General features: G+C 39.8%; 1 protein-coding gene and 1 pseudogene across 4 annotated transcripts in view; one reads left to right on the plus strand and one right to left on the minus strand.

Moving 5' to 3' along the window:
* Positions 1–10,008: 10,008 nt before the first annotated feature.
* The window catches only part of RAD54B (RAD54 homolog B), a 95,121-nt gene continuing 88,657 nt past the window's right edge, over positions 10,009–16,472 (minus strand). For 2 of the 4 annotated variants that reach the window (XM_060610918.2, XM_060610917.2), the window contains 3 exons: positions 16,302–16,368; positions 15,909–16,109; positions 10,017–10,379 (listed from right to left, as the gene is read on the minus strand). In XM_060610918.2, the coding sequence (XP_060466901.1) occupies positions 10,162–10,379; positions 15,909–16,109; positions 16,302–16,368 (486 nt within the window). In that variant the 3' untranslated portion in view covers positions 10,017–10,161. Of the gene's footprint in view, positions 10,380–15,908; positions 16,110–16,301; positions 16,369–16,472 lie in introns of all 4 variants that reach the window. The other 2 variants (XM_060610915.2, XM_060610921.3) reach the window with 2 other exon arrangements.
* On the plus strand, positions 12,132–12,932 carry LOC132664862 (proteasome subunit beta type-6 pseudogene; annotated as a pseudogene).

Below are 16,472 nucleotides of genomic sequence, written 5' to 3' on the forward strand. Positions count from 1 at the left end.
GCTCTTTGGCATCTAGTCAACCCTCTGAATCATATAGTTCTTTCTTAATTGCCTTTTAAGAATACAACCAGGGGCGCCTGGGTGGCTCAGTCAGTTAAGCGTCCAACTTCGGCTCAGGTCATGATCTCATAGTCCGTGAGTTCAAGCCCCATGTCAGGCTCTGTGCTGACAGCCCAGAGCCTGGAGCCTGCTTCAGATTCTGTGTCTCCCTCTCTCTCTGACCCTCCCCCATTCATGTTCCTTCTCTCTCTGTCTCACAAATAAACATTAAAAAAATTTAAAAAAAAAAAGGAGTACAACCATACCTGTGAATTTTGTCTCCAGTGACAATATGACAATCTGTGTAACTGACCACAAAAGCCATTTTTCCAGTGCCGTAAGTACAAAGTAAGTCTTAGAACTCATCAAATAGCTTTTTCCTGTCTCACATTTCCCCTTATTTCCATAGAAAATGTTAGGCACCTTTGGCCATTCCTTCCTTCAATTCAATTTCCCAACTAGTTCCTGAGGATCTACAGGCCAGGTCCCAGGGCACCAGGACAGAAGCGTGCCTAGTATTCAAATAACAAGAGGGACAGTGGGAATAAAATATAGTTGGTAAGGGGGAGATGAGGTCATAAAGATAATGGGGCCAGAGTAGGTCAGACTGTAGGCCATTGTCAGGACTTTGACTTCTATTCTGAGAAGAATGAGGTTTTGAGGGAAAAGGTAGTAATTGTTTTTCCTTTGGTGATAAGAGCTAAATTACCAAATGACTAAAAATGGATGCCCCGGGGCACCTGGGTGGCTCAGTTGAGCTTCCGACTGTTGATTTTGGCTCAGGTCATGATCTCATGGGTTCACGGGTTGGCTGACAGAGCAGAGCCTGCTTGAGATTCTCTCTCTCCTTCTCTCTCTCTGCCCCTTCCCCACTCATGCATGCTGGCCACACAGTCTCTCTCATTCTCGCTCTCTCTAAATAAATAAACTTACAATTTTTTTTTCTTAAAAAAAAAAAAAAAAAGGATGCCCCAGTATTAACTACCATGTCTCCATCACCTTGGGCATTGCCACAGGGCATTGAACAGATACCCTCTAGCACCACAGGATTGAGTCAGAGGTTCGGAGGGACCCATAGCTTATTCTTATAAATTAGCCCCTAGACTGGAATCTGAACAGGAGCTTTGGCATACCAATCACCTCCTTCTCGCTTTCTTACACTTGCTTAACTCTTCCCTCTTTCCCTAACCTCATCTCCATGAGCTTCTCATAGACTATGAGAGTGAGCACAATGGGGGCTGCTCTGTGGGATGAGCAAAGTCCTTTAGTCCAGTTGGAATGCCAGAGGCATGGGCCCTTCCTCACAGACTATGGATCCTGGTATCCCTGTGAGCTGTCTTAGTTTTGCCTCTGAGTAGAAAGGAGCATAAAGGTCAGGAAGAAGAAAAACATGGTACCCACAGCAACCTCAGTGCTACCTTTTGTTGCTGGCCCATGAATTAGAGAATGATTTCCAAAGCCAATCCTGGGGGGAAACATAGCTACCCCTCCCTCCTGACCATGTTCAATGGGGCCTTACCAAGAAAGCACAAAGCTTCTCCTTAATGGTTTCCTCCTATGGTAGAGGATCTGAAAGAATAAAGGGAGAAAGATGAGAGCAACTGGTTTTGTATAATAAAGCTGGCATTGTCTGCTCTACCAGTGATTGAATTTTAAAATATGAACAGGATTCAGAAGATAAAGGTTAATGTGACACCCTATTGTGATGGTTATTGCTAAGAGTAGAAAATAGTCATTACTGTGTTAACATTTCCAAGTGCTGACATAAGCCACAGGCTATTAGTATTACTGCTGCACTCATTAGGGCAGATTAAATAGCAATCTTATAAATAATCACACTCTCTCCAAAACTTGAAAATTAATTCAACAATGACTAAAAAAAAATCAACCTATACGTACATCAGCCCTAAGTCCTTATATGTTACTTTTTCACAATTTTTTAGATACCACATTTCCCACTCTTCTCAGTTATTTAGAGAACATCTACTTCTGTTGATGTTCATTAAGATTGTGCAAACTGCCCATGATTAGGGGGCTGTGCTTCTTCCCAATCACTCCAGTGAATTAATGTAACCTTTGGCCTTCCTTTGAACCTTCAGTCACCAGAGTCATTGGGAGAAGAAGTGACTTATTTGATTGGTACATTTGTCAGGAACAGCTCCACTTTGGCATGTGACTACTTCCAGCCAATTGGACGGAAGTGAGAGTAGGCATGTAATTTCAAGGACCGGTCCTTAAACAAAGGCCTGCCCATCTCCTTCCTGTCTGCTAAAATGCAGAGAGGATTGCTAGAGCAAGTCTGGACTAGAAGGTGGAAGCTGCATAGTAAGAACAGAGAAGCAGCAGAGAAGTTGAAAGCCTGGGTCCCTGACGACTATTATCACACTAGCCTGAACTGCCAACCCAGACTTATACTTAAGAAATAAAGCTATGCCTCATTTTAGCCCGTTATTTTGTATTCTCTGACAATCACAGCCACAGAATGGCAACGGAGAGTCTAGGAATGCAGGGGCACGGGGAGGCACAGCCCAGGAAAAGAACACTCTGGACATTTAGGTCCAAATGAAAGAGTAAAGTAATTGAGGGTGAACAGAAAGTAGATAAATAGGAGAGAAACAACCTTACAAGTCATGAACTAATAGTCATATGCTAAGATTTGTATTCATGTACCCATATAATGGATCCTCATTAGTAAGCACAAGCACATTGAGTTAATGTTTATGAAGCACTTAGAAAAGTCCCTGGCACACAGTAAATACTACACAGGTGCTATTAACTAAAAATAAATAAATAAGAATGAATAGTGCGATGGTTAATTTTGTGTCAACTGGCTAGGCTATGGTGCCTAGCTGTTTTAGTAAAACCCTAGTCTAGAAGTTGCTATGAAGGTATTTTTTTAGATATAAATAATATTTATAGTCAGTTGACTTTAAATAAAGGAGATTACCTTCCAGAGTATGGGTGGACTGATGGCCTTAAGAGCAAAAACTGAGGTTCCCTCAAGAAGGAATTCTGCCTAGGGACGCCTGGGTGGCTTAGTTGGTTTAGCATCCAATGTTGGCTCAGGTCATGATCTCACAGTTTGTGAGTTTGAGCCCCACATTGGGCTAGCTGCTGTCAGAGCAGAGCCTGCTTTGGATCCTCTGTCCCCTTCTCTCTCTGCCCCTCTCCTGCCCATGCACACATGTGTGCATGTACACTCTCTCAAGATAAATAATTTTTTTAAAAAATGCAACATAGAAATTTGCCTGCTGTCACAGGTTCTTAGCTTACCCTACAGATTTGACACCTGCCAGCCTCCCTCAATCACATGAGTCAATTTCTTAAAATAGATAGAAACAGAGAGAGGGATCGATTTCCTATTGGTTCTGTTTCTCTGGAGAACCCTAATACAAATGGAAAATTAAACCTGCACTAGAAGTTACTAGAATTTCTGTTCATTGACAACTGGGAAGTGGGATGAAGGACCAGAGTAGAAAGCCTTGTTGAGCATACCATCCCTCCCCATTCCTACCCTTCTCTCATCGTCCTGAGGAAGAACCTCTCCAGGACCCCAAATATTCCATCAGCCTCCTTCCCTTGTCACTGATTTGGAACAGAAGATGAAAAGGACCACCATGATGGTAATAGTCCACCCCAGCACTGAGAATAAATGCTTACAGTGACAGGGCTTTTTTTCGGGGGGAGGGGGGGGGAGGAGGTGGTGGTGGTGATGAAAATGTTCTAGAATAAGATAGTGGTGATGGCTAAGCAACATTGTGAATACACTGAATGCCACTGAATCGCTCACTTTAAGATGATTAATTTTATGTTATGTGAGTTTCACCACCTCAATAAACTGTTTTAATGGTGAATTTTATGTTTTGGAATGTTATGTTATGTAATGGAATTTTGCCTCAATAAAAAAAATGCAAACACACACAAAAAAACAAAATACATCCACCTCCTTCCTTCTGGGAAGGAGCCTTGAGTCTGCTTATAGAAAGCACAAGCTGTGCTCTGTGCCTCCACATCATGAAGCTTATCCAGGGAAAGCATTTCCTCATGGGCTGGACAGAGTTCTGTATTAAGCCCGTCTGGGTAATAGACCTCAAGCCGAGTTCATCAACTAAGCTGTTATCAACAAAGCAAGGGATATGTTGGCCTCCATATTTACTCTTTATTTCCCAACCTTAGCGAGGTACAAAGACTAAAGGGCCCCAAAGCTGTTGGCTTCCAGTAACCGAGGTTGTCCACACCCCCTCGATCCTATCTCACAAGACCACAGATTATCTCAGGGGCAGAGTGACTAGGATATGAAAACCTGGCCTAAGTCATGAAACTTCTGCTCTGCTTTTGCAATACATGGTTTCTTGGTACCTGTGTTGTGTGCTTCTCCAAAGAGAAATAAATCTAAAAATGGATGCAGCTTGTTGTATCTTATAAATTTGCTTGTCCATCTGAGCAAAATAGGCAATGTAATCAAATCAAAATCAATTCTAAAATATCATTTCTATTGTTCTGTGGCAGTATAAATACCAATGGGTACCAAATATTTCTATCAAGATAAAGATAACAACAAAGATGAGGGATAACACTCCTACCCCCTGCTTTTCCCTACCAGTAACATTGAAACGACTCAGAAAATGTCTGCAGGATTTTGCTGAGGATTTTATTTCCTCAAAAAATAAAGGAATTATTTGTTTTGGTCTGCTTTGTTGGCTTTTCATTACTCGAGAAGAGACTTAACAGGATTTTTAATGAATCTAAAAAAAATTCATAAAAATTAAATTATATTTAACGTTTCAGGTTTTCAAGTAGGTGTAACAAACTCCAACAAACCATTCTGTCTGTGTCAATAAGGATTCTTCTTTCACAATTTTTTTTTTAATCATAACAGCTGTATTCTGAATTGGTAATGATTTTGTGGACACCAAAGATCTCAGGGATGGAAGTTTGTAATGGCTTAAAGCAACAGGCCAGCTATAGAATGCCACAGGAAACTAGTCTAAATCAAAAAGCCCTGTATCATACAAGGTAAGAAGAAAATAATATCCCTTTGTTGAATCCTTCCTTCAATGACAAAAACAGCCAGGTCTACAAACCCCTCTAGAACCCAGTATTAATTTGGGACCAACTCAGAGAAACAGTGCCATCTGCTGATTATACATGCTATTTGCTGCAAATCACAGAATTTCAATTGCCAGTATATTATGATACTAAATTGCCCAAGCAATGTGACGTAGGTCAGGACTGCACCAGAGAATGACAGCAGGGTTTTTTGACTTGTTCCTTTATCGTACATCCTGTTAAATGGACAAACAGGCTGTTGGGAAGTTGAATTCTGCTAATCAGAGCTGTTTGCATTTTAATTCATCATTGGTGATTTGGTCTCAATGAGAATGTGATTAATGTATTCATATTATCATTTAGAACTAGAATTCACGTGACCATGTGTCAAAGGTGTATTTGTGTAATTAGAAATGACTTAAATGTGACTCAAATCCTACCCATCATACTGAGAACTTTCGTCAGTTCATGCGGCAGATAGTTAGAAATCGTGAAAGCAAAAACGGAAGTCTATTGTTGCCAGAAGGCAAGAAAAAACTGTTGGCTCTGCTTTCTTCAGGGTCCAGCACAGCTCCATGCTCAGCTTAGTAAATACCTTGAAGCTTAGATCTATGAGCAAGGAACCCAATCATGGTGGTTAAGGAAGAAAAAGAATTGAAGTATCTCACTCATTCATTCAATCATTCATTCATTCATTCATTCATTCATCCAATCCCCTACTTTTAAGTAGCCATTTTGTGCCAGAGACCACACAAGGTAATTCAATCCTAGGATGAGTAAAATAAATTCCTATCTTCAAAGAATTCAGCCTGGTGGAAGAAAGAGCCAGGTAAACAGTTACAGACCATACGTTAAGTGCTATATCACAGACCTAGGGGCAGGGGAGCACAGAGAAGGGGAAAAGAAGGGAATTCTTATAAACTAAGCATCTGCCACAGGAAAGGTGCTTTATATATGCAACCCATAGGTTAACTGGGTGCCCTTCCACATCTAAATTAAATGAGTTTGAACCCCCACAAACTGGCCTGTCAAAGTCCAAAGCCATCCTCAGTTCCCAAGGGCTTACCATCACCTGTGCTTCTCAGCCTCTGGGCTCCCATGTCACACTTGTCGCCTTTGTCCCGTGTCACAAGGTTTCCCTCACAAAACTCAGCCTCTTCCAACATTCCATCGAGATTTCATGGTGGGAAAGAGATAAAGGGAGGGCTACTTCCAGAACTATGCAGCAAACAACTACATGGAAAACAACTGTTATTCAAATATCCTCCAGTTCTGTCACTGGGAATTTTTATCTAACCCAGTCCCAGCCTCCCCTCCATATTCTCATTTTTCTTTCTCTTCACCCTTCCTCAGATTGCCTTTAAAATTCCAAATTTTTCTCCTTCATTACACTTTGACAGCAACCAACACCCAAGGCTTACTCTCTCCCACCCAAGTTTTAATAAGGTGTTTTTCCAAATAAAGACTAAGAGAAATTCTGATGCAAGCAGCCAAGATAATATTTCTCTCACTAACCATACATTATTTCACTTAAGTCTCACGACTACCCTTAGACATGTAATTGAACAGTTTAGAAAACTCAGTTCATCTAAGACAATATTAACCCTATCTCATAGGTTGCAAAGCTCTTAGCATTTAGAACACAGCAATAAGTACTTAATAAGTGCTAGCTATCATTATATTTATCCCTACATGTAGCTGCTTTATCTCTTTTCTACCTACACTTACTACCTAAGTAATGGCATCCAATCTCATGACTTTATTAAATACCATACATATACTGACAAAATCCCAAATTTATCTCTAGCTTTGACCAAGGCTCTGAACTCATTTATGAATCTTATTGGACATCTTCCCTGGCCTATCAAACTTGACATAATGAAAACTGAACTTCAGATCTCCCACAAACCTCTTTTCTCAGTCTTCCCATCACACTAACTAGCAATACAATTCCTCCTTCGGCTCAGGCCAAAAATCTTGGGAGTCATTCTTGATTTTCCTCTTTTCCAATCCATTCATAAATCTTGTTGGCTCTGCCTTCAAAAATATTAAGAATCCAACTGTTCCTTAACACTTCACAGCTACCACCTGGTCTAAATCACCATTATCTCTTAACTAGATTATTGCAATAATCTTGTAACTCATCTTGCTTCCACCCCATGTTCCACCATTCCGTTCCATCACCAGAGCAATTCAGATCATGTCTTTCCTTGGCTCAAATCCTGGTGGTTTTCCATCTCCCTCAAGAGTAAAAGCTAAAGCTCTCAAGACCATCTTCAGTGCTCTCTACCATTTGAATTGCCCCCCACCATCATCTCTTTGACCTCATTTTTTACTACTCTTACTCTCTCCACAATGACCTCTGGCTGTTTCTCAAACATGTCATACACTCCTTCATCTGTCTCAAGGCCTTTGCACGAGGTTCCTTCTGTCTGGAACATTTTTCCAACAGAATGTCATGGTTCTTTCAGGTCTCTGCATAAATGAACCCTATATAAATAGCAATCCACAGCCCCACTTTAATATCTTTCCTTTATTCCACTTATTTTTCTTCATAGCACTATCATGTGCTGTATTACATATGTGCACTGTTTTCTGTGTGCTAGAATGAAAGTGCCAGGATGGAGACTGCCTGTGGTATTCATTGTTGTATGCACAATGTCCAACATGTGCTAGCTACTCAATATTTGTGGAGGGACACCTGGGTGGTTCAGTCCGTTGAGCATCTGGCTCTTGATTTTGGCTCAGGTCAAGATCTCACGACTTCATGAATTTGAGCCCCAAGTCAGGCTCTGTGCTGACAGTGTGGAGCCTGCTTGGGCTTCTCTCTCTCCCTCCCTCTCTGCCCCTCCCCACTCTCTTTCTCTCTCAGAATAAATAAATAAACTTTAAAATTAGGGGTGCGTGGGTGGCTCAGCTGGTTGGGCATCTTTAGGCTTAGGTCATGGTCTCATGGTCCATGGATTTGAGACCCACATCGGGCTCTGCATTAATGGCGTGCAGCCTGCTTAGGATTCTCTGTCTCCCTCTCTCTGCCCCTCCCCTGCTTGCTCTCTATATCTATTTCTCAAAATAAATAAACGTTAAAATTTTTTTTAATTTAAAAACTATTTGTGGAATGACAAATATACTCATTTAATCAAAATTAAGGAAGGCAAGAGTTTCAAGAAGAAAGTGTTCGCCAGTATTTAATGTGAAAAAAAGCTGAGATAAAGACTGAAAAGAGTTCACTGCATTTATCAGTTAGGATGGAGGCCAACAGCTTTGGGTTGACAGTGCCCAGGAAGAAAGAAAGGAAGACATTAAGAAGAGAACTCTTTTCTGAAAACGGATAGTGGTAGTGACTGCACAACACTGTGAATGTACAAGTGGTAATTCTTTCTGCAGAGTCTAATTTTTCAAATAGTATAAAGCAAAACTTATACTATTTTTTAAACTTTCATATCAGCTCATCCAATTAAATTATTCTGCCTACAAGTATTTACAATTGAATGCCATCAATTATAATTACTAAAATGCTTTTTTTCAGCGATACGTCGTGGATAGTGTCATGGGTCAGCTTCTGCGGAAAACATGCTGAGGCAGATTTGCTTACAGGGAATTTGTTGGGAAGTGCTCTTTGGAACAACATCTGTAAGGGAGTGAGGGAAGCATGACTGAACAGAGAGAGAGGCTGAACTGCACTAAAGCTGCAGCAAAGGCCTCGACTGAGGAGGTCTGGGGCTGGACCGTCCTTTAGACTTGTCCTGAAGAGCTCTGGAGCTGGGCCTTTGCAACCTACATCAACAAATCACTGGATGACAGCTACCCTGCGGAGGGAGCGTAACCTTGGGTGAGGCAGCGCTTTTCAGCTCAGGGCTATACTTAGGCAGGGATTTGGCTAGGAGTGGTGGCAGACACCTAGGGAAACAAACACACTGGCAATCTGGACGGCACGCTCTAGCATCCACTACAGTTTAAGATAGACAATAAAGTTACTAGTCTCTATCATTGTATTTTTTTAAGGATTTTACACCTGAGAATAACATGATGCAAGATAGATACTGAAAGAAGTTTTATATGGAAAGCCTCATATATGAGGTCTATACATAGGGCCAAGAGACACCATTTTTGCTTATTATTAGTTGACTACTTCCTCACCGACAAATTTGGGCCTATTCATGAATCCTAGATGTACAACTGCCCAGGTATGGCACTAGAAATCTGAAGAACTCAGATTTGCTCATACATAATTATTGAGTCTTTATTCAAGACCTCAAGACAATATTCAGCCTAAAAGAAATTTTCCTGAACGGAAGCAGAAGCTGATTGTAGACGCCCCAGCTGGAGACTGAGAAATTCCTTTCTCCTTGTAGACTTCAGTCTTCTAAAGCTTGCTTTGTACATTAAAATTAAAACTCTCTTTTCAATGTCAAAAATTACTACAGACAACCCTCGACGTGAGGGTAGCCGAACCTTTCTTAATTCAGAATACAAACAATGTTTGGTGGACACTGCTTTACAGACTGCTTGTCAGTGCCCCATGTGTCTAAGGTCTCAGATTAGGAGCTGGTGTTCTGAAGTGTCCCATCGTCCTTCATCTCCTGCCCCAACCTACTGACCACGCTCACTCCAACTGCTTTGCAGCAACTATTACATTCAGGATCGTCAGCCTCCGCAGTCCTAGGTGCTGATTCTCTTGCTCCCTAGAGCTATAGTTTAAACTGATCAAGTTTTTCAATGGTCTCACACATCTGTGTCTAATATTCCTAATCAGATCAGATTTCCCAGAGACTGAGACTAGGTATTTTACCTTTTTATAGTCCTTATTAAAATTCTTTAATGGATATTTAATAAAAGTGCATTAATTATGAAACATTAATTAATCTGATGACAGAAGCATGTCTTTAATATTTCAACATTGAAGGATACATACAAAAAATTAAGCAACTCAAATTTTGACCATGTATCAAAATTATATTTTGCAACAAAAAATATAACTTAAATAATTCTATTAGTTTTCAAAAATTACATTTAATTATTATGTTAATTTTTTAAAGAGTTGGCAAGAGAATGTCATGAAGTAATTGCTTTTTATATAACAGTACTTTGGTTGGTTATATTCTGAAAAAAGAATGAGACATTTTCTCTTATTCTTTCAAGAAAAGGATCTGTAAGATTTAAATGATCTCCAGAAAAATGTTTCCATTGCTTCAGCTGTGACATGGAGAGAGGTTTCAGAGAGCTAGACTTCTGGTGATGTGGACCAAGCTGACAATTTCTAGAGATAGGGACTTTTTCCGATGAATCACCTGAAATAAGTAAAACAATGAGAAAATCCTTAGGCCAATCAATACCCTACTATAAATAGTACTTTTTTTATTTTATGACACAATGAGCTTATATAATTTATTACATTTTAGTCTCTGACTTCAAGGGCATCGTGGTCTACATTAAACAAATAATCAAAGAGATGTATTACAGATATATAATCCCTTACCTAAAACCTTTGGGACAGATATGTTTCCAAATTCAGAATATAATTGGAACGATCTGGAACAGCACTCCATCATCAAACACATTAATATTCTGCAGCAAGTCATATGAATAGTCTTATGAAATGGGTTAATGACTACATTAAGTCACATTGACTTAAAGTTTTTGCCACCCAATAAGTTTGTTGCAAACTTATAAAGAAAAAAAACCAACTTCTGGTCTTTCAATCTTCCTAGATTTCAAAATCGAAGACAAGGCACTGTGCAGCTGTATTACAAACAGTGGTAAGGGTAAGGAATTAAGATACAGGGGACTCTGAGCACATGTAACAAGAACTGACTTGTTTTATTAAGATCTGAAGGATGAGAAGGCAAGAACCAGATGAGGAAAGGAGGTGAAGCACTCCAGGAGAAGGAACGAAAGTGAAGGGAGTCTGGCACAGTCTGACGAACTCACAGGAGCCCAAGGCAACCAGAGAGCCCAGAAAGCAAAGCCAAAGAAAGATGCAAGAAGTTGAGTAATGCAGGGTAAAGTGCATTCAAGGACCAGATGCAAAACACTGTGATCAAATCCTGAATGGCAGAGGCTAGTAGTTACTCATGAAATCCCTATCTCTTTCCTCCAGGCCACTCAGCCACATTTCTCTAGTCTCCCTTGCACTTAGATGCAATCATGGAGTCTGGCCTATGGAAGACGGTAGAAGTGCTCTGGTCACTTCCAGGGCTGGCTTAGAAAAATCCCCCATATCACATGGTTTTCTACCTTTCTTCTTCTCTCACCTGCTGGCTGGCAGATGCAGGGATCCCAGCAGCGAACTCTAAGGCCTAAGAGGATGGTAGAATGAAAAGTGGAAGAAGCCTAGGTCACTAAATTACCTCCGAGATTTAGTAGTAGTAAATAGCGAGTAATAGTAACTAGCTGTCCACTAGTTACTATTATGCGCCCTGTGACATGAATGAGAAATACACTTCTATTGTGGTAGGCCACTGTGCTTTCCTGTTACAGCACTACCCTATCCTAACTAACCACTTTAAAGATTTTAGTCTTAAATATATAAACAGGGCATCTGGGTGGCTCAGTCAGTTGAGCATTTGACTCAGGATTTTGGCTCAGGTCACAAGCTCACAGTTTCTGAGATCAAGCCTGGCATCAGGATCTGCGCTGGCTGCATGGAGCCTGCTTGGGATTCTGTGTCTCCCTCTCTCACTGTCCCCCCCACCCCCCACTCTTAAGCTCTCTCTCTCAAAAATAAACATTAAACAAATAATAAAGACTTTTGTCTCAAAAAATCAATTGACTAATTAATTAAAATGAAGGGGTGCCTGAGTGGCTCAGTCAGTTGAGTGTCCAACTTCCGTTCAGGTCATGATCTCACGGTTCATGGGTTTGAGCCCCACATTGGGCTCTGTGCTGACAGATTGGAGCCTGGAGCCTGCTTTGGATTCTGTGTCTCCCTCTCTCTCTGACCTTTCCCTGCTTGCAATCTCTCTCCCTCTCTCAAACATAAATAAACGTTAAAAAATTAAAAAAAAAAAAAAAACTTTAATTAAAATGAAGATTTTAGAGGAGGAAGATGGCGGCCACCTTAGAATCCGGTGGAGGAGCGGGGTCTGTCCCAGCCTGGGGTCCCGAGGCTATTGCCCCCAACTGGGAAAGCCAGGAAGTCTCCACAGGGACCACTATTATGGCCATACAATTTGAAGGGGGCATGGTTCTCGCAGCCAACTCCAGAACTACCACTGGGTCCTACATTGCCAATCGAGTGACTGATAAGCTGACCCCTATCCATGACCGTATCTTCTGCTGCCGCTCAGGCTCAGCAGCAGATACCCAGGCAGTAGCTGATGCTGTCACGTATCAGCTTGGTTTCCACAGCATTGAGCTAAATGAGCCTCCACTGCTGTACACAGCCGCCAGCCTCTTTAAGGAGATGTGTTACCTATACCAGGAAGAATTGATGGCAGGAATCATCACTGCAGGCTGGGACTCCCAAGAAGGAGGCCAGGTGTACTCGGTGCCCCTGGGGGGGGGGGGGGGGGTATGATGGTAAGGCAGTCCTTTGCCACTGGGGGCTCTGGGAGCTCCTATATCTAGGACTATGTCGACACTACCTACCGGGAAGGCATAACCAAGGAAGAGTGTCTGCCAATGCCCTCACTTCAGCCATGGAACAGGATGGCTCCAGCAGAGGTGTGATCCGCCTGGCAGCCATCCAGGAGTTAGGGGTGGAGCGGCAGGTACTTTTGGGGGACCAGATTCCCAAATTCACCATTGCCACGTTACCGCCTCCCTGATTCCTAGAATTCTAGGATACAGTAAGAGACACCCCATAGCCACATTAAATTCAATAAACACTTTGTCAAAAAGAAAAAAAAATGAAGATTTTATAATCTCTATCTTTAAGAGTAATGGAAGCTACTGAAAGGGTTTTTTTTAAACATTTTATTTATGGGGGCACCTGGATGGCTCAGTTGGTTGAGCATGTGACTTTGGCTCAGGTCATATTCTCATGGTTCTTGAGTCCAAGCCCCACATTAGGCTCACTGCCATCAGCATGGAGCCTGTTTTGGATCCTCTGTCCCCTTCTCTCTCTGCCCTCCCCTCCCCCCCCCCCCCCCCCCCCCCCCACCGCTCACACTGTCTCAAAACTAAACATTTTAAAAAAAAAAAAAAAGCATTTTATTTACGGGAAATTTCAAATATATATAAAAGTTGACAAGATAGGGGCGCCTGAGTGGCTCAGTTGGTTAAGCGTCCAACTTCGGCTCAGGTCATGTCTTGCAGTTTATGAGTTCGAGCCCTCCATCGGGCCCTGTGCTGACAGCTTAGAAGCTGGAGCCTGCTTCAGATTCTGTGCCTCACTGTCTCTTTGCCTCTCCCCCCCATTTGCTTGCTTTCTCTTTCTCTCTCTCTCAAAAATAAATAAACAATAAAAAAGAAAAAGTTGACAAGACAGAAATGAAGAACCTAAAGATTTATTATGCACCCCACCTTCAGTAACCATCAATAGCCAATCCTGTTTTATTTAGGCTTTCTCTACTTCCTTATTATTATGAAATCAATATATAGTACATATCATTTCAACTGTACATATCATTTCAACTGTAAATATTTCACTTCATATTTCTAAAAGATAAAGACTTCTTTTAAAATTTCATCACACTTAAAACTGTCTTTCCTTAATATCTAAATCCTGTCAATGTCAAAAATCATTGAGGTCTTAAGAGATGACAACATTAAGAATCTAGAAGACAGTAGGATAATACCTTCAAAGTACTGACAAAATAAAAACAAAAACACCCTACTGACTAGAATTGTACACCTAGCAAAGACAGCATTTGAGAGAGAGGAAAAAAAACAAATATACTTTGAAAAATCAAAGATTGAGAGTTAACCACTAGTAGGCCTTTGTTGGAATAAGCAGAACATGAAAAGACAACAGGGCGCCTGGGTGGTTCAGTTGGTTTAGTGTCTAACTTCAGTTTAGGTCATGATCTCACGGTTTGTGAGTTCAAGCCCCATATTAGGATCTCTGCTGTCAGCACAGAGCCTGCTTTGAATCCTCTGTCTCCCTCTTGCTCTGCTCCTCCTCTGCTGCTTGGGTGCTCTCTCTCTCTCAAAAATAATAAACATTAAAAAAATAATAAAGCAAAATAAAAATTATAAATGTACATATTTTCTGACCCAACAGCACTGATAATTTACCTTATAGATATACTTGAACATATGGGAAAAGATGTATGAATAAAGATATACACTGAGTGGAAAGAACCTAATTGATATACCTAATTATACCCGTAATTATACCTAATGATACCTGTGGGGGACAAGTAAAATGGAGGATTATATAAGGGAAAAAAAGAATAAGGAAACCTTCTGGAATGATATGGAAAGATTTCAAGATATACTATTAAGTGAAAAAGGTACAGACCTGTATCTATTTACTACGCTACCCTTTATTGGTAGGAAAACTGGACAAGAATATATATTCAGAGTTATTTGCATGAACATAAAAATATATCTAGAAGGACACACAAAAAGCTAATAATGGTTATGGGATGGGGCTAGAAATTAGGCAGACAAGGGTATCATAGAGTTTTCATATATACATTTTATATATTTAAATACTTGACCATGTAAATATATTAACAATTTATAAGTTAAAATACTTAATTTTTAAATCTGTAAAATAAGATAAAATTGATTTTAACAGAAAATTTGACTAACATGGCACAACTCTAAACTACGTAATTAAGAGAATATACATGGTTTTCATGCACACAAGAAACATTTACAAAGTGACCACATACCAGGCCACACACATCATTATAGTTACCAAAGAATCAATATCTCACAGACCATATATCTATCTGACTACATTGCAGTAGCCGGAACACAATAACAAAAACTAAAATACATTTAAAACATACTTTTATACAACACATGAGTCAAAGCAGAAATCACGGTGGAAAATATGAAACATTTAGAACTGAATAATAAAAAGACTACATATCAAAATTATGAGATTCAGCCGAGAGGAAAATTTACAGCCTTAAATACCCATTTTAGAAAAGAAGTCTTAAAATCATCAAGCTAAGCACTCCACTTGAAAAATAAGAAAAAAAAAAACAGAGTAAATACAAGGAAAAATGAAGAGAAAATAAGCAGAAATTATTAAAATAGAAAAAGCATACAAGAGAGAGAATCAAATGTTGACTTACATAAAATATAATTCTTCCATGTCAGTCTTGTACAGTCTAATTTCTTAAACCTTTTCAACACAATTTACCAAGGGACTTCAAACCACTGGATATTGCTTGCTCAAGTCCTACTCCTGATCCAGTTCCTATCTGAACAGTGTCAACTCTGAAGGGCTGACATTCTCAGGCTCACTTAAGCAGCACTGGGAGTCTGTCAAGTACTGAGAAGTATGGTGGCCCATGCTAACTGCCTCAGAAGGTATGACCACATTATAAATAAGTTCTAAACCAAAAAAAAAAAACAGTAGGATTATTCTGTCAAGTATGTTTTTTAGGAAATAGAAATAAGGATTAAAAACATTTTTTGTAACTCTGAAGTCATTATACCAGGACTTGAAAGATTTTCCTAAACAAGTTAAACATTTAACAACTAATTCAGAAGACGCTAAATTGAGACAACTAATAAGGTTCTAATTAATATTTTCTCAAATATTCATCTGGCAGGTGCCCTATGACCTGAGAAAAAAAAGAAAAGTAATAAACGCAAATGGTAAATATTTCAGTTATTCTGTATTTAAATGTTTTCAACTGCTAAAGAGAGATAAATTAACTTTACCATCATAAAAGAATTAAAATACAACTAACCTGTATGATCTTTGTCTCCTGTACATTCACAGTCAAGCAGGTCATGGGTAACACAATGTGAACTTTCATGTAATGTAAACAAATTTTTAAGCTCCTCTACTGAGAACTGGATATGTTCAGAGGTCTTGGTTACGTCTACAACTGCCCCTGAAAGATCTTGCTTACTGATTTGTCTCTGATAAATCTTTTCTTCTATTGTACCTAAAGAGAAAACATTGATTAGATTTCCTTCAGATCTTTAAGTCTGTTATTTTTGTAGGGTAAAACATGTTTATTAGCATACTATTTAACAAAATAACAATATTTCTGATATCAAAGTACAGACTGAGCAAAAAAAAAATTGTTTTAACTCTTCAAAAGACTACATTTTTTGTCATACTGAAGGGTTATTACCTGTGGTTAGGAGTCTGTAAATATGTACAGGATGTTTCTGACCATCTCTCCATACTCTAGACATTGCCTATAGAAAACAGATGAAAATTCTGAGAGTACAGTGGAAACCAGTAGCCCTGTCCACATAAGCATATTGCTTATACTAACAAGATAAGCATATGCTTATCTTAA

This window comes from Panthera onca, chromosome F2 (genome assembly GCF_046562875.1).
Source record: "Panthera onca isolate mPanOnc1 chromosome F2, mPanOnc1 haplotype 2, whole genome shotgun sequence".
Classification (NCBI taxonomy): domain Eukaryota; kingdom Metazoa; phylum Chordata; class Mammalia; order Carnivora; family Felidae; genus Panthera; species Panthera onca.